The sequence below is a fragment of the Otolemur garnettii genome, unplaced genomic scaffold (genome assembly GCF_000181295.1).
Source record: "Otolemur garnettii isolate 467f Iridium unplaced genomic scaffold, OtoGar3 scaffold00133, whole genome shotgun sequence".
NCBI lineage: Eukaryota > Metazoa > Chordata > Mammalia > Primates > Galagidae > Otolemur > Otolemur garnettii.
Genome location: NW_003852528.1, coordinates 5,172,081 through 5,194,960, shown reverse-complemented (window position 1 = coordinate 5,194,960; position 22,880 = coordinate 5,172,081). Strand labels below are relative to the sequence as shown.

The following is a 22,880-nucleotide window of genomic DNA, read 5'->3' as shown; positions in this document are numbered from 1 at the left end:
CTTCTTGAAGCAGTTCACCCGTTCCTTGTTTTCCTTCACCTTCCTTAGTCCTTCTCTCTGCTGACTGCATTGGAGGCAGCAGCAGACTGCAGGGCTCCTATGAGCTCCCTTCCACGCACGAGTTAAGTCTTGCGTGAACCCTAACTGCATCCCTGTCCTTCCATTGTTAACGTGTTACCATGCTGAGCGTCTGTTAAACGCACCACTGTCTACGTGGTGGCTCAGGCCTCAGACCCAGGTAACCGATCCACCCTCACTTGTTCCTCTTCAGTCTATTCTCCACAAAGCAGTTGGAGGTCCCTGAGCCCTGGGCAGAACATGTGCTTCCTACAGCCCTCTGTTGACGCCCACTGCTGGGTGGGCCTGGGGCCCTCTGCTATGCTGGTCAGACTTCACACCTGCTGCCTCCTTGCCTTTCCTGTCTGCGTACCCTGGCTCTTTCCATACTCCCTGAACAAGGCTTGTCCTGACCAGCTCAGGCACACTGGTTGTCCCCTTACGGCTTTGTGTGCTGGGCTTATGACCCTAGGTATTTTCTCTTTATCCTTTAACTGCTTACCCCAGAGCTTGGATCAGCACCTGAGGTGAGGTGACCCTTCTCTCTATTATTTGATTTCTTACCTGTCCCTTTTCTGATCAGGTGTTCCATGTACCCCTGGAGGAGAGAAAATACAAGGACATGAACCAATTTGGAGAAGGAGAACAAGCAAAAATTTGCCTTGAGATCATGCAGAGGACCGGTGCTCACCTGGAGCTGTCTCTGGCCAAAGACCAAGGCCTTTCCATCATGGTCTCAGGGAAGCTGGATGCTGTCATGAAAGCCCGGAAGGACATTGTTGCCAGATTGCAGACACAGGTGGGCATCCCCAAGCCTTGTTCTCCTAAGCAACTGTGTTGGTGCCACATCCTTGGCTCCTGTTGACATGAGGTAGAACTTCACTGGACTCTACCTGTCGGTGGGATAGCAGCATTCAGAGGCTCTAGGCATTTGTAGGGGAAAGGTACATTAATAATTGACTAGGATGTCCATTTTTGCTATTTGAGTGAATGAACTGAAAATTAATTTTTGTTGTTCTGGAGACAGAACCTTAGATGTTGTCCAGGCCGGGCCAAACTGAAAGTTAAAGTCTTGCCTCAGAGTTTAAGACACTTAAAAGAACTGGGCTTGTTGGGTGGCTTTCTTGTGGCATTGCAAGGGCATTTGTTCGATACACAATTCTAGTCTCCAAATTTAGGAGATTACAAATTCAAGTTTGGTTTTGTTTAAGCCAGTTTCCCGTCCTTAGCAATCAGGTGTCAGTACTTAGACTTTAGACTATTGTTTTAAATGGGTGAATCTATGATGGGTTTTTCCTGAAGTGGTAGCATTTAAAGACCAAGGAAAATTCAGAGAATCTTATTAAAATATGTGGCATGACACTATCATGCTACATGGGTTTATTTACAAGTGGGGATTCTACCTGCCTGTAGCTGAGCCCTCACAAGCTCTGGTGGCTGGATGGTGGGAACCTGACTGGATGGGGCCCTGGTCCAAGGAGGAGGAGCACTGCTGGTGCTGGTCTAGCTCTGGACACTGACTTGCCCACGTGGTGTGTCAGGATAAAGCGGCCCCAGCTGGCCTCATGGAATTACATCATTGTTAGGAAGGTTAAAATGGTCCCTGTAAATTGTTTCATCTTGTAGTTAGTGTATAACAGGCTCCAAAATGTGTGCTGTGTGCTAGCCAGTGGACATTTGAGCATTCATTTTGTGATCGAATGCTGTGGGAGTAGGGACACCCCACTTGGTGTATGGATCATTAGAAGGCCTTTGTCCATAGCACAGTGGTTATGGCACCAACCATATGGACCAAGGCTGGCGGCTTTGAACCTGGCCCGGGCCTGCCAAATAACAATGACAACTGCAACAAAAAATAGCCAGGCATTGTGGCAAGGCTCCTGTAGTTCCAGTTACTTGGGAGGCTGAGGCAAGAGAGTCACTTAAGCCCAGGAGTTTGAGGTTGCTGTGAGCTGTGATGCTACAGCACTCTACCGGAGGTGACATAATGAGACTCTGTCTCAAATAAAAGCAAATCTCAGACACGCTATTCCCTCTATGTACTGCAGTAGAACACCTCTTTTTACTGTGTGTATATAATACAGCCACAATGCCAGTGACTTACTTAAATTGATAATGGCTTCTGAATATCATGTCCATTTTGACCCAGTCTATGTTTAGATTTTCCTCATTTTCTCAGACATGTCTTTTCCAGTTCGTCTGTTCAAATCAGTGTCAAAACAAGGTCCCCACATGGCATTTGACTGAGAGTCTCAGGTCTGTTGTCCTTTAACAGGGCCCCCACTTTCTTTAATGCCATTGATTTGTTAGGGAAAGTGGATGTTTGATTTGATTGAAATGGGGCTAGATCTCTTGGGGCTTGGTTACTTCCACATCCAGCTTGTTTGGTGAGAGAACTTTGTGGGTGGAGCTGTGTGCAAGGTGCAGCTGCCCTGCTAATGCTGGTCTGAGATCAGTTGAGAATAGACCCACATGCCTTCAGTTCACCTTTCGGTTATTGAGTTCTTTATCTGTCTTTGCTTAATGGTTGTATCATCCATTGGCGATCACTGCCTAAAATCATGAAGGGTTGCTAATGATGGTTGTCTCATTTAAATCCCTGTTCATACATGAGTGGACAGTTGTGTAAAGAACTTTCATCAAAAGTTGAGTGAGAGGTGTGGATAAATAACTGATCCTTCCTCCTATCAGTCTTTTTTTTTTTTTGAGAGGCAGTCTCAGTCTGTCACCCTGGGTAGAGTGCTGTGGTGTCACAGCTCACAGCAACCTCAGTGTCCTGGGCTCAAATGATCTTGCCTCTGCTTCCCAAATACTGGACTACAGGTGCCCACCACAATGCCCAGCTGTGCCAAGAGTTTGAGGTTACCGTGAGCTGTGACAACATGGCACTCTACTCAGGGCACAGAGTGAGACTGTGTCTAAAAAAAAAAGAAAGAAAGAAAAGGAAAGAAATGATATTTCTAGCCAAGGTGAAAATGACAGAGTTTTAAAATTATTCAAACTACTACTTCTGTCTGAGGTATCTTCTCATTTTGCCACATAGTTAGGTATGTTTGTTTCCCTTTATCTTCATTTTTTTATGTGTTTGCAAGGTGAAAGCCGCATGGTAAGGTCCATTCAGAGACACGTCCTCCCACCCTTCTTGCAGGTGACCATTCCCGGCCCTTGTTTCTCCCTCACTGCTTGTGTCTGAGCATAAAAGCAAAGTGCTACTTGTTCTGATCCTGCTCTGCACCTGCACTTCCCTCACTGTTTTCTGGAAACGTCTGAATTTCAGTGAACAGTGATTTCCTCATTGACTCTGCAGTCATGTAGCATGGGTTTATGCCGGTGCTCCTGGGGAGGGGCATTTGAGTACTTTCCAGGTTCTTGATATTGCCCATTATGTCACAGCACAAATTGTGTGCCTTGCTGTTCCCTGTTTGCCCAGTATGTCTCAGGTCAATTCCTGGAAGTGAGATGCTGGGTCACAGGGTAACCATGGGTGTGACTTGACCATCTGCGCTGAACCCCCTTCTTTGGGGATTGTGTGTCTGCACTCCATTGACTGTGTGCCAGGCTTGTCAGATAATTGGGTTTTTGCCAATCCAAGAGGTAGCTGAATATGCTTTTAATTTGTATTTTTCTGATGAGCAAGATTGAACATCCTTTCGGTATCTAAGAGCCATTTGCATTTTTCCTGTGACATATCTGTTCTTTTACCCATTTTTCTACCTACTTATTCATCTTGATCAGTTTTCAGGAACTCAGTATTTTAGGGCTTTTAAAACTCCCCTTCATCAGTAATAAAAGTTAAAAACAATATTTTCAGCCGGGCATGGTAGCTCACACTTGTAATCCTAGAATTCTGGTAGGCTGAGTCGGATTACTTGAGCTCACAAGTTCAAGATCAACCTGAGCAAAAGCGATAGCCCGTCTCTCCTAAAAATAGAAAAACTGAGGCAATGGGCTTGGTGCCTGTACCTCAACTGGCTAGGGCACCAGCCACATACACCGGAGCTGGCGGGTTCGAATACAGCCCAGGCCTGCCAAACAATAATGACAACTACAACCAAAAAATGGCCAGGCGTTGTGGCATGCACCTATAGTCCCAGTTACTTGGGAGGCTAAGGCAAAAGAATCACTTGAACCCAAGAATTTGAGGTTGCTGTGAGCTGTGATGGCCACAGTACTCTACCCAGGGTGACAGCTTGAGACTCTGTCTCAAAAAAAAAAAAAAAACCTGAGGCAAGATGATTGCTTGAGCCCAAGCATTGGAGGTCACTGTGAGCTATAATGCTGCGGCACTCCATGCAGGGCAACAGCTTGAGGCTCTGTCTCAAAAAAAAATAAAAAAAGTTTTCCAATTCGTCATCACTTTTTCAATCTTTATGTGTTTGCTATGTGAAAGTCTTATTCTTACATAGTCAGATTTATTAGTTTTTTATTATTTTGAGTCATTGTGAGGAAAGTTTATAAATATTTTCTCCTGGTACAGCGTTCTTATATTTTAGTTCCTAATCTCTTTGGAATGTGTCGCAAATGAGGTGAGCCCCTGACCCAGTTTCACCTTGTTGTCAGCACAATTTTTACAAGACAGTCTCCCCCAGTGACTTGAGTGGCTGCTCTTGTCATGTCCTAAATGTTTGTTCATCTTTACTCAGGTCTGTTTCTGGTTTCCAGTTCTGACCTGTTGGTCTGGCTCTGTATATAGTAGTACTTTCCTATTTTTTTAGTAATAGTTTTATATGTTTTAATATCTAGTACTATAATCACCTCCACCTGCGTTGTTCTTTCTCAGGGTTTTCTTATCTTTGATTTTTCTATCATGCAACTTTTATAATTAGCTTTTTGAAGTTACATTAATACTTTTAAGTTAATCTTGACCATTGACATCTTGAGATGGAGTTTTATGAACTCCTGGCTTCACACAGTCCAACATGGAGGAGGTGGGACCACAGGCCGACTGTGCCCGGTGTGTTCTCTAATTTCTGATGGGTGTGCTCCACCTTGTGTCCAGGTATTTTCTTGTTCTTTCTTTCACCTGTTGAAAATAATCTTCTTTTTCATTCTGTTTTTCTAACTGGTTATTTGCAAAAGTTTAGTCTGTTGACTTCTGGGTTCTGTTTTTCATGTAATAAAGAGAATTTAATGAAGTTGTAGTTTTTTCAGGGTTTGGGATCATATGCTCCTTGCTGCCTGGCCTTTGTGGCTACTTTGTTGTCTCCTGTCACCTTCTGTGCTGGGAGGTGCAGGTGTACTGGGACTTGATCTTGCCCAGCACTGTGGGCAAGCTCCCTCCCTGTGTGTTGTTTCAGTGCATATTCTGTCAGTGGGTTGAGGCTGATGGGCAAGAACAAGCCAGGATGGTGTTTCATCCAGAAAGTGTTCTGGGAAGCTCCTTGTCCCAGAACATAAATGTTTTATTTTCTTTGGTTCTCTTTTTGGTGTAGGCCTCAGCAACTGTGGCCATTCCCAAAGAACACCATCGCTTTGTTATTGGCAAAAACGGAGAGAAGCTTCAAGACTTGGAGCTAAAAACCGCAACCAAAATCCAAATCCCACGCCCAGATGACCCTAGCAATCAGATCAAGATCACAGGCACCAAAGAAGGCATCGAGAAAGCTCGGCACGAAGTGCTGCTCATCTCTGCTGAGCAGGTGAGGCATGTGCCCTGCACTCCTGCCCACCAGCTGGCGCAAAGTCCTGGGCACACTGAAGGTCTCTGAGTCTGGAAAGCCCTGTCTGTACCCACATCATTTGCAGAGCCCTGTTCTCATTAGTGCATCTTCCCCTTTCTAGGATAAACGTGCTGTGGAGAGGCTAGACGTGGAGAAGGCGTTCCACCCCTTCATTGCGGGGCCGTATAATAGGCTTGTTGGTGAGATCATGCAGGAGACAGGCACACGCATCAACATCCCCCCTCCCAGCGTCAACCGGACGGAGATCGTCTTCACTGGGGAGAAGGAGCAACTGGCTCAGGCTGTGGCTCGCATCAAGAAAATTTATGAGGAAAAGGTGCGCTTGTCTCATAGGCAGAGGTTGAACCAGCATTTGGGTCTGGAGATTTGCATCAGGCCCAGCTTTACCCCATACCCTTTTATCCTTGGACAAGATGCTTATTATCTCTCTACTTTAGTGTCCAGTTAAAGACCGGTGTCCATGCCTCCCTCGCCAGCTGGGGAACACTGTCCTGTCTGCATGTGTGTCTCTGACTGGGCCGGTAGGCCTCCAGTTGGAGCTACCACAAGGGACAGGAATAAGCTTAGAGATGTTCACTTCTGTGTTTAAACTGTCAGTCCAAGTTGGTGAACTTTGTCTTCTGAGATGTGTTCCTTAATTTGGGGAGAAGACTCTTATTTTCACATTTTCCAGGGTAGCTCAGTTTAGGGTGACTACACTTAGGGTAAAACCCAGTCCTGCAGCAGAAGCAGAGCTTCTGGGGATTGCCTGGTCATGTCCTTTACTTTCTGGGGGCCAGCCTCCATACCCTGGGGTGCGTTTGCCCCACCTCCTACTCTTTTGGCTGTGATGTTCTGTTCCCGCCTGCCTGTCTCCACGGCTTTCCTTGTGGTACTCTTATTTAGAAAAAGAAGACCACAACCATTGCAGTGGAGGTGAAGAAATCCCAGCACAAGTATGTCATCGGGCCCAAGGGCAATTCATTGCAGGAGATCCTGGAGAGAACTGGAGTTTCTGTTGAGATCCCACCCTCAGACAGCATCTCTGAGACAGTGATACTTCGTGGTGAGCCTGAGAAGTTGGGGCAGGCACTGACTGAAGTATATGCCAAGGTAACAGCCTCTGTGCACATCTCCAGGGTGAATTCCTAAGGGTGCTTTATGATCGAGGTCTCAATTAGTAAATCCTGAAGTTGAACACAGTGAAGGGGCTGACTTGGCAGAGCACTCAGCCTGGATGACAAGTAGCAACCTGCTTCTTTTTTTTTTTTTTTTCATATCTTCTTTCCTTTTGAAAATAATTTTAGAAAATGGCAGTTAATAAAAGGCCATAAACAAATCAACAGGGATACACTAGTGGAGAACAGACAATATAAAACTAAAAATGCCATTTGGCTTCTTTAATTGGTTAAGAGCACAAAATGTAACAGGCAGGTCTGTTTTAAATTAAAAAGCTATTTTTTGGTAGCAACCTGGTTCTTATTTTTACATGACCTTGAACTTTGCAAATCCACATCTATTTTTCTGTTTTTGTCAGGCCAATAGCTTCACCGTCTCCTCCGTCACTGCTCCTTCCTGGCTTCACCGTTTCATCATTGGCAAGAAAGGGCAGAACCTGGCCAAAATCACTCAGCAGATGCCAAAGGTAAGGAAACATTTTAATTTGTTACTGGATTGATCTTGTTTCCTGTCATCCCATTTCCAGTATTATTCTCTTACTGTTTGTCCTCTGGATATCTTTGAGTTGTGTTCCTTGAAAGCGCAGTTTTAAAAATCAGTTGTCCTCTTTTAACACAGTCACCTTCCAGGGCAAGCTAAGGGAGTGTCACTAGGTTTACTAAATATTTTAAGAAATATACCTCATATAGTGATTGTGGTGTGGTAACTTCTTACTAGTGTGAAGAGCAAAACTTGTATATACATTATATACATTGCTTTAGGTGTGAGTTTAAAGTCTCCAGAGGAGACAGCAGCACCCAGGAAACTCGCAGAGAAGGGAATCCCAGGGAGCCCAACCATAGTCTTCTATTCCTGTTATGTTGAGACTGTTTCCAGTTTACTTTTTAGTTATTTTACTTTTTCTTGCTTTACACTCCTGGTTCACACAGTTATAATTGCTCTGTGGGTCCAGTCTCCCTTCCTCGGGCCCCGACCTTGAGTGTGATGTCAGTGGTTCTGGGAGCAGGCGCAGTGCTGTCAGCTGGAGGACATGTAGACTGAGACACCCAGCCTCCCTTTCACCTTTTCCTGTTTCCTGTGGGTCTGACCCTCCTCCTCTTTATATACGAAGCAGCTTGGGATCAGCTGCTGCCCCTGGGAGCACCATGGGCCCTCTGAGGACCAGTGATTGTACGCTGGGGAAGGAGGGGCTATAGCTGTACTGTCTGGGCTCAGCCAGCTCTTCCCTTGTCTGGCATGGCAGGTGCACATTGAGTTCACAGAGGGAGAGGACAGGATCGCCCTGGAGGGCCCCACAGAGGACGTGAATGTGGCCCAGGAGCAGATTGAGGCCATGGTCAAAGATCTGGTGAGGTCCCCTTCGGGTATTCTGTGTTCTGCTGGCCAGGGAAGCTCTGGTGGGGTGAGGGTGAATGGTAGTATTATCAGTCAAGTCCCCTAAGGCGGGGTGCAGGGGCACCACAGGTGGCTTTGTCAGGTGACGCACAGACTCTACAGCAAACCAGCTGAAGTTCTGAAGAGAAATGGGTAGAGGCATTTTGAAGAAAGGTCTTTTGTGGGGCCACAGAGCAGCCTCACAGTTGTTGCCAGTCAAGTATATGAAGAGGCAGCAGCTGGCAGCGTCTGGTGGGGTCCTAACCCCTGTCTAGATAACCAGGCTTGTCTCCTGGACAGCAAAGCTCATCTGGGCTGACCACTGTTGCATGCCTTTTGCAGATTAACCGAATGGACTACGTGGAGATCAACATTGACCACAAGTTCCACAGACACCTCATCGGGAAGAGCGGAGCCAACAGTGAGTGACTGTGGCAGGTGCCAGCACACTCTGGGACCGAAGAGCCTGCTGTGAGGACTGGGGTGTCTTATGTGGGCAGCCCAGGCCACATTCCTGGTCATGGCAGCTCCCTGCTGTATACCCTCTTCCTCTGTCAGAAGAGGTCACTTGGCTTCTCCCCTGAGGGGCTGTGGTCACATTGGTACTATTGGGCCTGTAGATGAGCCACCACTCCCTTCAAAAATGGCCCTGCCCATCCCCCCAGGTAAGCCTAGGGGACATTTGGGAAGGCGTGCCCACAACCGCGTGCTTTGAGTTTCAGCCAGGCCTGCGGGCTCCAGCCCACCAGTGTCTGTGCTACTGAAGGTGCCTCTGATGGGGAACTCACCGAGGACTAAGAAATGGCTGTGTGCATCCCTAAGCCATTCAACTTGAGCAGCAGTGTCACATTGGCCCAGGCTCAGCGTCTGCTCACCTGTGTCAGGTGCAGGTGTAGCACAGGTGTGTGGTGGCATCAGGGACATGTTGAAGTGAGCGCTCGGTGGTGAGTCTCACTGCAGGCCTATCCCCCACATGGCAGTGCTCACCTGCTCTGTGCTGCCTGCAGGTAGGAGCTGGGGTTGACACCCTGTCCCTAGACTGTGCAGTGGACAGAGGACCTTCCCTTCGGTTGTGAGACCCTGGCCTGTGACAATGTGACTAATCCCCGAGCAGTCCACATGCGTTACTGGTGAGCACAGCTGGTTGGCACACCATGACCTGTGGCCGTGCGCTCTGGTGTCAGCCTCATGTGCTGCAGGCACCTCTTGGGACAAGGCTGAGTGCCTGCAGCACACAGTGTGCCAGGTCCGGCCTGCTGTCAGCGTGTTTTGGTCAACTGTGGTGTTGCTTAGATAAAAAGTGCAAGGAGGAGCAGTGGTGAGGTCCTGCTGTGTGGGGAGGAGCAGTGGTGAGGTCCTGCTGTGCAAGGAGGTGCAGGTGAGGGCCTGCTCTGTGGGGAGGAGCAGTGGTGAGGTCCTGCTGTGCGGGGAGGAGGAGGTGCAGGTGAGGGCCTGCTCTGTGGGGAGGAGCAGTGTGGTGAGGTCCTGCTATGCAAGGAGGTGCAGGTGAGGTCCTGCTGTGTGGGGAGAAACAATTGTGTAGTTCTGTCACTGAGTTTGGTTTCTGCTCCCAGAACTTACAGAACTACTTAGATTAGCATAGTGTGGTCAGAGTCATGTCTGCCCTTTTGATCCAGTTGCTCCCCTATGTATTGTTAATTTGAAGTCTCTAGCTGGGGCCCTGTGTTCCTCCTCCCATCTCCTTGTACGCAGGACCATTCCTGGCAGCCTCTGCCAGTGGAGAGTGGTGGTCCTTCTAGCGCGCTTAGCTTTGCCTTGCCAGGCAGTGGGCAGAATGTCCACCTCATTTCTTGGTGATGGGGTTTCTCAGGGTTTGAGAGGCCTGGATCTCAAACTAAGGGTACTTTGGATTTTCTGCAGAGAAGGTGGGACAGGAGGATTTGCAGCCACACTTGTTTTGCAAAGACAGTGAAGCGGCATGGGTTGGATCTAACCTGGAGAGGGCATCTCACCAGGCATCAGGTTGGCCACAGTATGGCTCTCAGAGGGGCACTGGACACTTTTCATCTCAAGTTGCTGTGTGTGCTTTGAACACTCTGAAGTTGGAGCCGTAGCCTAGACCAGCTAAGGCTCATGTCCGGGCCACCAGTCATTTGAAACACTCAAGGGCAGCGTCAGCTTGGGGTCGAGGCTGGGGACTGTGCTCCGGAAGCTTGCAGCCTGGGTGAGGACCATGACGGGATCTCATTCTAGCCAGTGGAAAGTCTCACTTAGGAGACTGTCCGTCACTCTTGGTGAATGGGAATCATCAAGAAGGTCACTCGGGCGTCAGCCCTGTCCTGCCTGGCTGCCAGTCACTTGTGGGGTGTTGCAGGTTCCATGTCTAAGATATCTCTCTTCTTTGTTCCCCAGTAAACAGAATCAAAGACCAGTACAAGGTGTCTGTGCGCATCCCTCCTGACAGCGAGAAGAGCAACCTGATCCGCATCGAGGGGGACCCACAGGGTGTGCAGCAGGCCAAGCGTGAGCTGCTGGAGCTGGCATCCCGCATGGTGAGCAGGGCAGGCCCTGGGTGGAGGCTGTGGCTGTGTCTGCCAGGCCCTGGTGCCCAGCGGCATGTTGGTTGTGCAGACTAGAGACAGAAGCCAGCACAGGTGAACAGGGTGGGTGTGGGTCTCACTCCAGCCATGTTTCTTTTATCCTCTCCCACCACCAATGTGCCTTGTCCCCTGCTCCACCTGCTGTGCTAGAGAAACATCAAGACTGTGCGATGGGGTCTCGCCCTGGGGCTGCCTAGGCCCCAACTCCAGAGACTGCCACAGTCATTCTGATCATGGTCCAGTACTCAGAGGTGCCCCAGGTGGTTCCCACCCATAGCCAGACTTGAGACTCCACCCCCTGGGCTGCACACTGGGGCTGCAGGGTGTCGCTCACCATCCCGGGCTTCTCAGCAGCCCACATAGTGCTGAGGTGCACTCACTCTCAGCCCAGTGGGTCAGATGCACACAGCCATATCCCACGTGGTGATGCTCATGCTTGGCTCATGTGGGAGCCCCATTGGATGCTTTTGGCAGCACCTTTGGCTAACTGGGGTAAGGAATGAGCCCAGGGTCCCCATCATCCCCTATCCCCGGCATTCCTCGTTTATGTATCCCCCACGTTAGGGGTCTCAAGTTGGAGGACCTCTTGCATTCTCCCTCAGCCATAATCCAGGGTGTTCTGTGGCTTTCCTTGAGCTCATTCCCTGGCCTGTGCCCTGGAGTCTCCTTTTCCTGGCTATCTTCCAGGGCACTTGTTCTGGGGTGTCTTAGAGACTCCCCAGAATCTTTTTTTTTTTTTTAGACAGAGCCTCAAGCTGTCCCCTTGGGTAGAGTGCCGTGGCATCATAGCTCACAGCAACCTCCAACTCCTGGGCTCAAGTGAGTCTCCTGCCTCAGCCTCCCAAGTAGCTGGGACCATAGGCGCCTGCCACAATGCCTGGCTATTTTTTGGTTGCAGCCATCATTGTTGTTCGGCGGGCCTGGGCTGGATTCAGACCCGCCACCTTAGGTGTATGTGGCTGGCGCCTTAGCCACTTGAGCCACAGGCACTAAGCCGACTCCCCAGAATCTTAAAATATTGGTAGTCCAATAGCAATCTTCCTGGGTTCTAGCTCTGCTTTTTCCCTCTATTTCTTTTGATATTTCGGTGGGACTACAGAGGAGGTTGAGAACCATGTGGGTCTGGTGCCCCAGGCTGAACCTTCTTACTTTTTTTTCTTGAGACAGAGTCTCAAGCTGTCCCCTGAGTAGAGTGCCATGGCATCATAGCTCACAAGCGACCTCTAACTCTTGGGTTCAAGCAATTCTCTTGCCTCAGTTTTTTCTATTTTTAGTAGAGATGGGGTCTCGCTTTGGCTCAGGCTGGTCTCGAACTCACAGCACTCAAACAATCCACCACTTCGGCCTCCCAGAATGCTAGGATTATACCTGGCCTTGAGCCTTCTTTCTTAACTACCCATGAGGGAAAATGGTCCAGCCATGGCTTTCAGGAAGGATTGCTCCCTGCTCTACAAATTGCTGAGCCTCGAGAGAGAGCTGGGCTCCCTCTAGGTCCAAGTAGAAGTGCTAACTGAGCTGCTTTGAGATTTTCACTGCCATGACAGCGCTTTTGGTCAGAGGGTCCAAGAGTCAGTTCTTCAGTTGTATGTTGTTCAGGAGAGAAATAACTGGCACAGCTGGGAGTGTGACAATGGCTGTGCTGAGCTGTAGCTCCTGGGGTCACTGTAGGTGCCACCTGGGTGTCATCTTGCCTGCTGCATGGCAGCAGCCAGACTGTGCAGCAGCCTTGGAAGACTATCTCCAGGGATCCCCAGCACCTCCTGTATGCTCACCTTGCTGTGATAACAGACATCACCAATTTTGTGTTTTTAGGAAAATGAGCGTACCAAGGATCTACTTATTGAGCAGAGATTCCATCGCACAATCATCGGGCAGAAGGGTGAGCGGATCCGTGAAATTCGTGACAAATTCCCAGAGGTAAAAGTTTCTCAGAGATGCTCTTGCTCTTTAGCTCCTAGGTGATCTGGTTCACTCTTTAGGAATATTTGCTAACTTGGAATCTAGTCCTTCCTATTTGTGCTCAGTCTCCTGATGGTTTGTTGCAGGTTATCATCAACTTTCCAGACCCAGCACAGAAAAGTGATATCGTCCAACTCAGAGGGCCCAAGAATGAGGTGGAAAAATGCACAAAATACATGCAGAAGATGGTGGCAGATCTGGTGGGGACTGTTTTATGTTCTTTGTTGTGGTACAGTGTTAGGAAGTGGTGGTGGCGGGAGGCATCAGAACTGGCTTTTGTACCCAGAAGCCGTCCTTGGGGAGTGCACGTTAAGCCCTGGCCTGGTCTGTCGTCCAGGGACTTTGGGACACGGTGGTGACAGCATCTCTCTTACTACTTGGCAGTTAATTGTGGAATTAAAGTTCGAGAGCCCCTTTCTCAGGCCTGGTTACCTCGTGTCCTTGAGGGGTCTTTAATCCGTAGATAGAAAAGCTCCTGCACGGTTGGATGAGAGACATAATACAAGTGAAATGAGGAATTGAATTGTTACTTTTCTCAAAAACTGTAGTGGGAAGGTGTTTGGAAAGTGAAAGTGATAAGTTGGAAGGGCATATGTTCTCACGGACACTCAAGGGAGCTCCAGCTGCACTGAGAGGAGATGGTGAGGGGGCCTGGTACCATGCATGTGGCTATGTCCTCACCACATGTGTTCCCGAGCATACCAGGGGCTGTGCTGCCCTGAGATACACAAGGCCCCTTCCTCACCGCACTGCTCCTGGCTGTCAGCAGGGATTTTCTCTCAACCTCACAGGGGAATTTGTGTCAGTTGTCCACGACATACCAAGTCAGTTAGTTGTGGGGCAAATTATCGCACTGAGCCTCACAACAGACCTCTGAAGGCCAGCAGATAGGGAGGAAAGGTCTGACCAAAAAGTGAGCCCCTGCTCACTGAACCAGGGCTCTGTCCTGTTTTTGCTGCCTCTGGGCTACAGGGCCGTCCTGGACCCCCCATCATGGTGCTGACTCCCGCCGTCTCTTGTCTTTAAGGTGGAGAATAGCTATTCAATTTCAGTTCCGATCTTCAAACAGTTTCACAAGAACATCATTGGGAAAGGAGGCGCAAACATTAAAAAGGTGACCAGCCTGTTCCTTGAGTCTTGGCTCTTCCTGCCCAGCTGCCCAGGGCCCTACACTGTCTGGTTTCAGATGATCTCCAGGGTGCTTCCTCCTTTCCAGCCCTGCACTTGCTGTCTCAACTGTGGGAAGTCTGCTCAGCCTCTCACGCTGATCTCTCCCTATAGATTCGCGAGGAAAGCAACACCAAGATTGACCTTCCAGCAGAGAACAGCAACTCAGAGACCATTGTCATCACTGGCAAGCGGGCAAACTGCGAAGCTGCCCGGAGCCGGATCCTTTCTATCCAGAAAGACCTGGTAAAAGGAGGTGTTTTGTCATGGAGTAAAATCACCAGCAGAGCTTCCAAGGCTCTGGTCTGGGGTTGAGTAGGGCCAGGTCCTGGGGACAACACACATACACACCCAGATCATGGCTTTAGGTGGGGCTAACTGATTGGAGGCAGCCTTCTACTATCCTCCCCTTACAATGCTGACACAGCCCTGCGGCAATAATGTTTGAAAGTAATCATAGCTAAAAGTGTTTGCAATGTTTTCCATTTCAAAAAAACTAACAAGGCCAGGCGTGGTGGCTTATGCCTGTAATCCTAGCACTCTGGGAGGCTGAGGAGGTGGATTGCTTGATCTCAGGAGTTTGAGACCAGCAAAAGCGAGACCCTATCTCTACTAAAAATAGACAAACTGCGGCAAGAGGATCACTTGAACCCAAGAGTTGGAGGTTGCTGTGAGCTACGAAGCCATGCCACTCTACCCAGGGTGACAGCTTGAGACTCTGTCTCAAAAAAAAAATTAACATAAAATGAACAGACTTGGTGCCTGGACCTCAGCGGCTAGGGCACCAGCCACATACACTGGAGCTGGCAGGTTCAAACCCAGCCTGGGCCTGCCAAACAACAGTGACAACTACAACCAAAAGGTAGCCGGGTATTGTGGTGGGCTCCTATTGTCCCAGCTACTTGGGAGGCTGAGGCAAGAGAATTGCTCAAGCCCAAGAGTTTGAGATTGTTGTGAGCTGTAATGCCACAGCACTCTACCAAGGGCGAAGTAGTGAGACCCTGTCTCAAAAAAAAAAATTAACAACACCTATTTTCACTGTGTGGTTTGGTGGTTTTGACATACATGGACACATCCTTACAACCCAGATACTGTATATGTGGCCCCAAGGTGCCCTGTGTCCCTTGTGCTATACCTGCCCTCTGTCTCACTCGGCATCCCCTGCAGCACCCCATTCCCAGACATCACCTAGTCTTTCGGCCATAGTAGAAGAGTTCGCATTCTCTGTACTTTGGGGTAAATGGATCTTAGTGTCTACTCTCTGTGGGGTCCATCTGCCTTCACTTCAAATGATGTCTCTTGACATTGAGTCACGTCTATATTATTGCTTGTTTCTTTATCACAGTAACATTTCACTGTGGGCAGATTGTGTTTCGTTTTGTGTGTGCTTGGTAATTGGTGTCTCTCAAGGAGCTTTCTCTTTCATCCACGTGTCTTAAACTCACCCTGTATCTGCACTGTGTTCCTTCTCTCATGACATGTGTCATCTGTGCTGCGCCCTCTCATCCCTGGCAGTGTTCTCTTCTGTGAAATCTGCTTTATCTCAGATTAAAATAGGTTTCCTTTAGAGGCCTAATTTAAAATTAAATCTATCTCTTTTTTAAATTGTGGTGTTTGAACTTAATTACATTGGTAGTGTTATATGTGTTGGGTATCACATATATTTGGCAAACATGGTTAAATGGCATTTGCTATGATTACTTTTTTTTGGTTTTTTGAGACTAAGTCTCACTTTGTCACGTTTGTGGCGCGACAGCTCACAGCAACCTTAACCTCAGGACTCAAGCAATTCTCTTGCCTCATCCTCCCAAGTAGCTGTGACAGCAGGCACCCACCACAACATCCAGCTATTTTCAAAGATGAAGTCTTGCTCTAGCTCAGGCTGGTCTCGAACTTGTGAGCTCAGGCAGTCCACCTGCCTCTGCTGGGATCACAGGCCAAGCCCAGCTTTCTCTTTCTCTTCAGCACCTCATTTTATGGTGCTGGTCACCTCAGGGTTCTCAGTGTCCATTTCAACTCCCTGAAGTCCCCACACTGTGTTGGATTCCACTCCCCTCGCTCCCAGTCTTTGTGGAAACCCCACAATACGTTATTAACCTTTTTGTTTAAATGCTCACTTTCTAAAAAGAGATGTAAGTAATAAAATGTACATATTTACCCACATTGTTAGGTTTCTAGAGCCCTTCATTCTCATGGACGGAAATCAGTGTTTTTATTCTCTTTCTGTCCAAAGGCTGTTTCTTAGCATTTCTTCTAGTGTTTATCTCCTACTGTTAAATTCTTTTGCTTTTTGAATGTCTGAAATTTTTAAAATTTTCTTTCATTTTTGAAAATGAATACTGGACATAGATGTTTTAGCTGATGGTTTTTCCTGACAGGACTCAGACTTCACGTGGGGCTCTGCTTGATAGGCCTCATATCTGATGAGAAATTTGGCATCATCCTGAGCTTATTTTCTCTATATGTCTTTTTTTCCTCTGCATTTAAAATGTTACCAGCAGCTTTGAGCAAGTTGTGTCTTTGTGTGGTATTTTTCATATTTCTTGGGTGTTCATTTAGCTGTTTGGATGTGTCGGTTTAGAGTTTTCATCAACTTTGGAAAAGTTTTGGTCACTATTGATATTTTCTCTGCCACCCTCCTACTTTCCTCCCTTTCAGAGGACTCCCCTCACCTGCACAGTAGAGGTCTCGTACTGCTGTTTTGTTAATTTGGCTTTCAGGGAGGGGCAGCATTGTTTTTTCTTCATGAGTTTTTTATTTTTTATTTTTTTAGAGACACTCTCACTTTATCTCCCTGGGTAGAGTGCTATGGTGTCACAGCTCACAGCAACCTCCAACTCCTGGGCTTAGGTGATTGTCTTGCCTCCCGAGTAGCTGGGACTACATTTGCCCACTACAACACCCAGCTAGTTTTTCTATTTTTAGTAAAAAAAATAGAGAGATGGAGTCTCACTCTTCCTCAGGCTGGTCTCAAACTCCTGAGCTTAAGCAATAATCCTGCTGGGAGCTGAGGCATGAGCCATCACACCTGTCTTTGAATCTTTTCTTAATAGCTGTGTTTTCAGTGATTTAACATCTTTAATCTTTCCTTTAGCTTTGATCATAGTGTAGCTAACTACCTGTTTTAGTACTGGGCACAGTGGCTCATGCCTGTGATGCCAGCTCTCTGGGAGGCCGAGGTGGATACATTGTCTGAGCTCATGGGTTTGAGACCAGCCCAAGCAAGAGTAAGACCCCCATCTCTAAGAAAAAAAATAGCTGGGCATTTTGGCGGGCGCCTGTAGTCCCAGCTATTTGATAGGCTGAGGCCAAGAGAATCACTTAAGCCCAAGAGTTTTGAGGTTGCTGTGAGCTATGATGCCACAGCAGTCTATCAAGGGTGACATAGTGAGATTGTCTCAAAAAAAAAAAAATACACAATCAAACAAAAACCTATTTTAGAGTCCTTGGCCAGATGATCGTAACATCTGTGTCATTTCTGGGTTGTTTTCTATTTTCTTTCCTTATTGTGGGGTTTTGTTTTTTATTTTTCTTATTGTGGGTCTTTTTCTGTTTCTTTTATGTCAGGTTTTTGGGGTGTCTTTTATTTTTCTAAAAGATAGCATTGCTCAGCCTGGAGTGCAGGGGTGTAGTCACAGCTCACTGCAGTGACCCTCCTACCTCCCACCTCAGCCTCCATAGTAACTGAGAATTAATATGTTGCCACCCTGCACGGCTAACCTAGTATTTTTTTATTTATGTATTTTTTTGTTTTTGAGAGAGTTACTGTGTCACTCTTGGTAGAGTGCTGTGATATCACAGCTCACAGCAACCTCAAACTCTTGGGCTCAAGCAGTTCTCTTGCCTCAGTCTCCCAAGTAGCTGGGAATACAGGTGCCTACCACAACACCTGGCTTTTTTTTTTTTTTTTTTTGCTGTAGTTGTCATTGTTGTTTGGTAGGCCCAGGCTGGGTTTAAACCTGCCAGCCCTGGTGTATGTGGCCAGCGCCCTAGCTGCTGAGGTACAGGCACCAAGCCTAACCTGGTATTTGTAATTGGGTATTTTTGTGTCCCCCTGAGTACCTTTTAGCTTTGTGAAATTACTTAAAATGTATTTGCTCCTTTTATGTGTTGCTTTTAAGGTTTGTTAGGTGGGATCAGAGCAGGTTTAGTTTGCCCCAAATATTTCATACACTGAGGTAAGAACCTCATTAAGTGCTATATCCAGTGTCCCAGAAAGCTGAGGCTCCTGAGGACAGCACTGCACCAGGCCCATCTATGAGCTGCCTCCACTGCTTTCTGTAATCTTCCCAGGCTTTTACTTCGGCCTGAGGTGTTTTTCCTGCCTCTCAGCCTGTGAGTGGTTCTCAGCTCTCAGCGATTTTTGTTTCTGCTACTTCTTGAGCTCTGGCCTCAGATTCCAGCCTCCTTGGCCCTCTGTGTTGTCAGCTGCAGCAGCAAATCTGGGTGGTCGTGGGGCTCTTAATTCCCTTTCTACAGGGTCTTGGAAATCTCTGTTCCGCAGTAAATTCACTCCCTGCTATTTTGTCTTAGCTGGAAGTAGAATCTTTGCGTTAGTAAGAAAACTATCTGTAGGCATAGCAGCACCATCTCTGCCAGCTGGAGACAGACCCTGACTGAGAAGCGAAGTTTGGTCTAAAATTGCGCTCCCTTCTCTGCTATGTGTAGGCAGCCATCCGTTCCCTAGTCCAGCACACAATCACAAGGACTCTGGGTCCTGCTAAACCCCTCCCAGGCTATGACTTAACTCTTTCCCCTAGCTGTTTTTTACCACCCCAGAATGTGACTTCTTTGTCCTGCTGTGTATTCGATTTCAGGCCAACATAGCCGAGGTGGAGGTCTCAATCCCCGCCAAGCTGCACAACTCCCTCATCGGCACGAAGGGTCGTCTGATCCGATCCATCATGGAGGAGTGTGGCGGGGTCCACATCCACTTTCCTGTGGAAGGGTCAGGAAGTGACACCGTCATCATCAGGGGCCCGTCCTCTGATGTAGAGAAGGCCAAGAAGCAGCTCCTACACCTGGCGGAGGAAAAGGTGAGTGCCTCCCTGGGGAGGATTCTCAGTGTGCCTCTGGACAGGAGGCGTGGGCCATGCCCAGACTGCTCCCTCTTCTCACTGTAAAACCCCAGATGCCCTTTCTCTATGGAAGGTCACAAAACATGTTTGTAATTTTATGCCTTCTTGATTTTGCTATTACTAAAGGGCCTTTCTAGGTCTCAATGCCACACATTTAATATAGAAAATTTGTTCTTTGGCTTATTAGTTTTTTGGGTGGCTTTAACTTTAAGTGAGATTTATAGTACAACTCACCTCTCTTCACATATCAATCTGAGTTTTGACAAGCTTCATCATGTGACCACTATAGCAATCAAAATTTATTTTCCATCACCTCCAAAATCCTTCATTGAATTGTCCTTGCCCATCTGTCCAGCTGTGTGGGTGTTCTGGGCTTTTGTACCCAGTGACACCACAGCTCCATGTGAGGCTGGAAGTCAGCTTCAGCTACAGCTTCGTTCTTTTAAAAAATTCCTTTGGCTGTTCTAGATCCTGGCCTCCATGTATATTCTGGAGCAGCCTGTCTGTCTCTAGAGGGAAAATCGTGCTCAGATTTTGGTTGGGGTTGTGTTGAATTTATAGAGGAAGTTGGTAAGAATGGGTTCCCGGGCTCGGCGCCTGTGGCTCAAGTGGCTAAGGCGCCAGCCACATGCACCTAAGGTGGCGGGTTCAAATCCGGCCTGGACCCGCCAAACAACAATGATGGCTGCAACCAAAAAATAGCCAGGCGTTGTAGTGGGTGCCTGTGGTCCCACCTACTTGGGAGGCGGAGGCAGGAAACTCGCTTGAGCCCAGGAGTTGGAGGTTGCTGTGAGCTGTGAAGCCACGGCACTCTACTCAGGGGGACAGCTTGAGGCTCTGTCTCAAAAAAAAAAAGAATGAGTTCCCAGCAGGGTGTCTGGCTGGTCAGGTTGGGGACCCAGCAGGGTGGATCTTCCAGTCTTTGACTCTTCACGGGTGGTCTATAATTTTTACATGTGGATCTTGCATGTGTCTTGTTTTTAGTGTTATTGTAAGTAGCACATTTTTAAATTTCTAGTTACTAGTGCATGGAAATGCATTTTATTTGTGTATATCAATCTTCATGGGACTGCTAAATAAACTTCACTTACTAGTTCAAGTAACTTTTTTTTAGATTGTTATTTTATATGTGAAAATCAAGTCATCTTCGAATAGGCAATTATATTTCTTTCTCATCTCACTGTGTTGCTCAGACTCTTGAGTGCTGTGTTACTTGGTGGTCATGAGGCAGGATAAGCTGCCTTTGGGGTGGTTGGGAGGAGAGTGCTCACTGATGTCAGCTGTGGGTCCTTGTAGATACTATCAAAGTCTTTTCTATTCTGAGTTTATGGAAATTTTGTGGGGAAAATAGGTGTCAGATTTTGTCTGCTGACGTTATCCTGTTTTTTTTTTTTTTTTTTTACTTTTTTTATGGTTTAGCCAGCCTTATATTCCTTGGGTGAACCCACTTGGGGTTGTCCTATATGGTGTCGCTGGATTGGACTTGCTTCATAATGCTTCCGTTTGAGGCTGTCTTTGTCTGAAGAATAGCAGGTTCTCTTGGAGCAAAGTTCAGCTGGGCAAAGTGGTGTGTACCAGTGGTCTCAGCTACTTGGGAGACTGAGGCAGGAGGATCCTTCAAACCTCAAGAGTTCAAGTCCAACTTCAAGCAACATAGCAAGACTCTGTCTCTTAAAAAAAAACGAGAGAGAGAGAGACAGCAAAGTTCATTTATTTAATGCTGTGCATAGTGGCAGATGTTTCCCTCACTGTTCTTCATGCTTGAGCCAGGTCTCAGTCCAGAGGAAGACAGGAGGCACACTTGTGGGCGAGGTATGCAGAGACCATGCTCTCCCCGCAGGTCTGCTAGAGGCACTGGGGTCCGTGGGGAGGTCCTGATGCTATCATGGACCAGCTCTGAGAGCTGTTCTCTAATTGTGCCCATGGTTGGCTCGTGTCCATTTGAGCTTGAGCTTGGAAGTTTCTGTTTTGTGTGGGCTGGTCTGTAGCACATGTGGTAGAAGCAGGATCTTGGCCCCGGAACACTCTGCATGTTGAGGTGCAGGAGTGAGATGGCTTCCTACCCACTGGTGCCTCGTCTTGCCCGTTGTCACCCTCTCTGGGAGGATCAAGAGTGGCTTGGAGCAGTTGGGTTGTCGCCTATATGCGACAAGACTCGAGTTCTTCATTTGTGCTCTCCCTGTTGATGTCTTCTGGGTGGCTGTGTAGAACAGCTGCAAACGTGGTCTGCCTGGGCGTCTGTGTGTTGGGTTAGGTGAAGTGTAATTGGCCATGGGGGCACAGTAAGGGGAAATTGCACACCTGCCATCATCCTCTGAGTTCTCTTGTCCCCCTGTGCTGTGGTCCAGGCCGGTGGTTTCAGGCTAACTTATTTGGGGTTGGTTTCTGCAGCAAACCAAGAGTTTCACGGTGGACATCCGCGCTAAGCCCGAATACCACAAATTCCTCATTGGCAAAGGGGGAGGCAAAATCCGCAAAGTGCGTGACAACACTGGAGCCCGTATCATATTCCCAGCGGCTGAGGACAAGGACCAGGACCTGATCACCATTGTAGGAAAGGAGGATGCTGTCCGGGAGGCCCAGAAGGAGCTGGAGGCATTGATCCAGAACCTGGTAGGGATAGGGCCGTGGCTGTTGGCTCTCCTGGGTGTTCTTAGTAGAGGCTCATCTTCTGTTCCTCTCTATACTCCACAGGACAACGTGGTTGAAGACTACATGCTGGTGGATCCCAAGCACCACCGCCACTTTGTCATCCGAAGGGGCCAGGTCTTACGAGAGATTGCTGAAGAATACGGAGGGGTGATGGTCAGCTTCCCGCGCTCCGGCACACAGAGTGACAGAGTCACCCTGAAGGGCGCCAAGGACTGTGTAGAGGCAGCCAAGAGACGCATTCAGGAGATCATCGAGGACCTGGTGGGTGCCAGGAGACTCTGTGTGGAGTTGCTGTCTCCAGCAGCCACTAAGCAGAGCTGGTGGTCAGTGAGGAGGCACCTGCCCGGCCCTTCCGGGTCAGTCATGTCTGGGATGTTGCCACTGAAAAGCAACTTTGTTCTAATGGCAGCACCATCTGTATAAGGATCAGATTTCTTCTGTAGGAAGAAGAAAATGGAGTCAAGGGAAGGAAGGTGCCAATGTGCCTCCATGGCTTTTGGAGAGCTTCCCCTTCCTCGTCTCTTCTGGTGCTTCTTACTGTGGCCCTGGGACTCCCCACGCCACTCATGGCTAATGCAACCACTTCCAGGGATAGCACCTGGTTTCTAGGACACATTTAGGGAAAAAGCCTCTCTTGGACTTGCCCTACCCCCCTCCATCCACCCAGTCACACCTGCAACTCTCCATCCCATCAGGAAAGGGGGTTGTCTCATGTGCTAACAAGGGGACTGTAAGGCACTGGGAGGTGGGAGGTGGTCTGAGAAGTTAATTGACACTGAAGAATTTAATCTCTGCTATTTTCTTTTTCACTTGTGTCCCAGGAAGCTCAGGTGACGGTAGAATGTGCCATACCCCAGAAATTCCATCGATCTGTCATGGGCCCCAAAGGTTCCAGAATCCAGCAGATTACCCGGGATTTCAATGTTCAGATTAAGTTCCCAGACAGAGAAGAGAACCCAGGTGGGTCCCCTCAGCTCTGGGCTGGCTATGGGTGGGTATTGGCCGCTGCGGGTAGTGGCCCCTGTGGGGGAAGCACTGTCAGCGCACATGGTAACCATCTCTCTGTCTGAACACCTCCGTGCACTCAGGGCCACCCAAGGCTCTGAGTGCCTGTCTTCCCTGGTTCTGAAGGGTGTGCTGTGTCAGTTCTTCACATGTGACAAAATGCCCTCAGTGTGTCTTAGAGACCCGTG

The 22,880-nt window shown here is 48.2% G+C and overlaps 1 protein-coding gene across 4 annotated transcripts in view; it reads left to right on the top strand.

Annotated features, from left to right (window-relative positions):
- The window catches only part of HDLBP (high density lipoprotein binding protein), a 77,101-nt gene that overhangs the window by 45,855 nt on the left and 8,366 nt on the right, over nucleotides 1–22,880 (top strand). For all 4 annotated transcript variants that reach the window (XM_003798255.3, XM_023518240.1, XM_012810408.2 and 1 more), the window contains exons 5-20: nucleotides 641–856; nucleotides 5,490–5,696; nucleotides 5,839–6,054; nucleotides 6,624–6,830; nucleotides 7,255–7,362; nucleotides 8,140–8,244; nucleotides 8,613–8,691; nucleotides 10,644–10,783; nucleotides 12,644–12,748; nucleotides 12,877–12,990; nucleotides 13,818–13,904; nucleotides 14,072–14,203; nucleotides 18,775–18,993; nucleotides 21,427–21,648; nucleotides 21,730–21,948; nucleotides 22,509–22,647. In XM_003798255.3, the coding sequence (XP_003798303.1) occupies nucleotides 641–856; nucleotides 5,490–5,696; nucleotides 5,839–6,054; nucleotides 6,624–6,830; nucleotides 7,255–7,362; nucleotides 8,140–8,244; nucleotides 8,613–8,691; nucleotides 10,644–10,783; nucleotides 12,644–12,748; nucleotides 12,877–12,990; nucleotides 13,818–13,904; nucleotides 14,072–14,203; nucleotides 18,775–18,993; nucleotides 21,427–21,648; nucleotides 21,730–21,948; nucleotides 22,509–22,647 (2,515 nt within the window). The remainder of the gene's footprint in view (nucleotides 1–640; nucleotides 857–5,489; nucleotides 5,697–5,838; nucleotides 6,055–6,623; nucleotides 6,831–7,254; nucleotides 7,363–8,139; nucleotides 8,245–8,612; nucleotides 8,692–10,643; nucleotides 10,784–12,643; nucleotides 12,749–12,876; nucleotides 12,991–13,817; nucleotides 13,905–14,071; nucleotides 14,204–18,774; nucleotides 18,994–21,426; nucleotides 21,649–21,729; nucleotides 21,949–22,508; nucleotides 22,648–22,880) is intronic.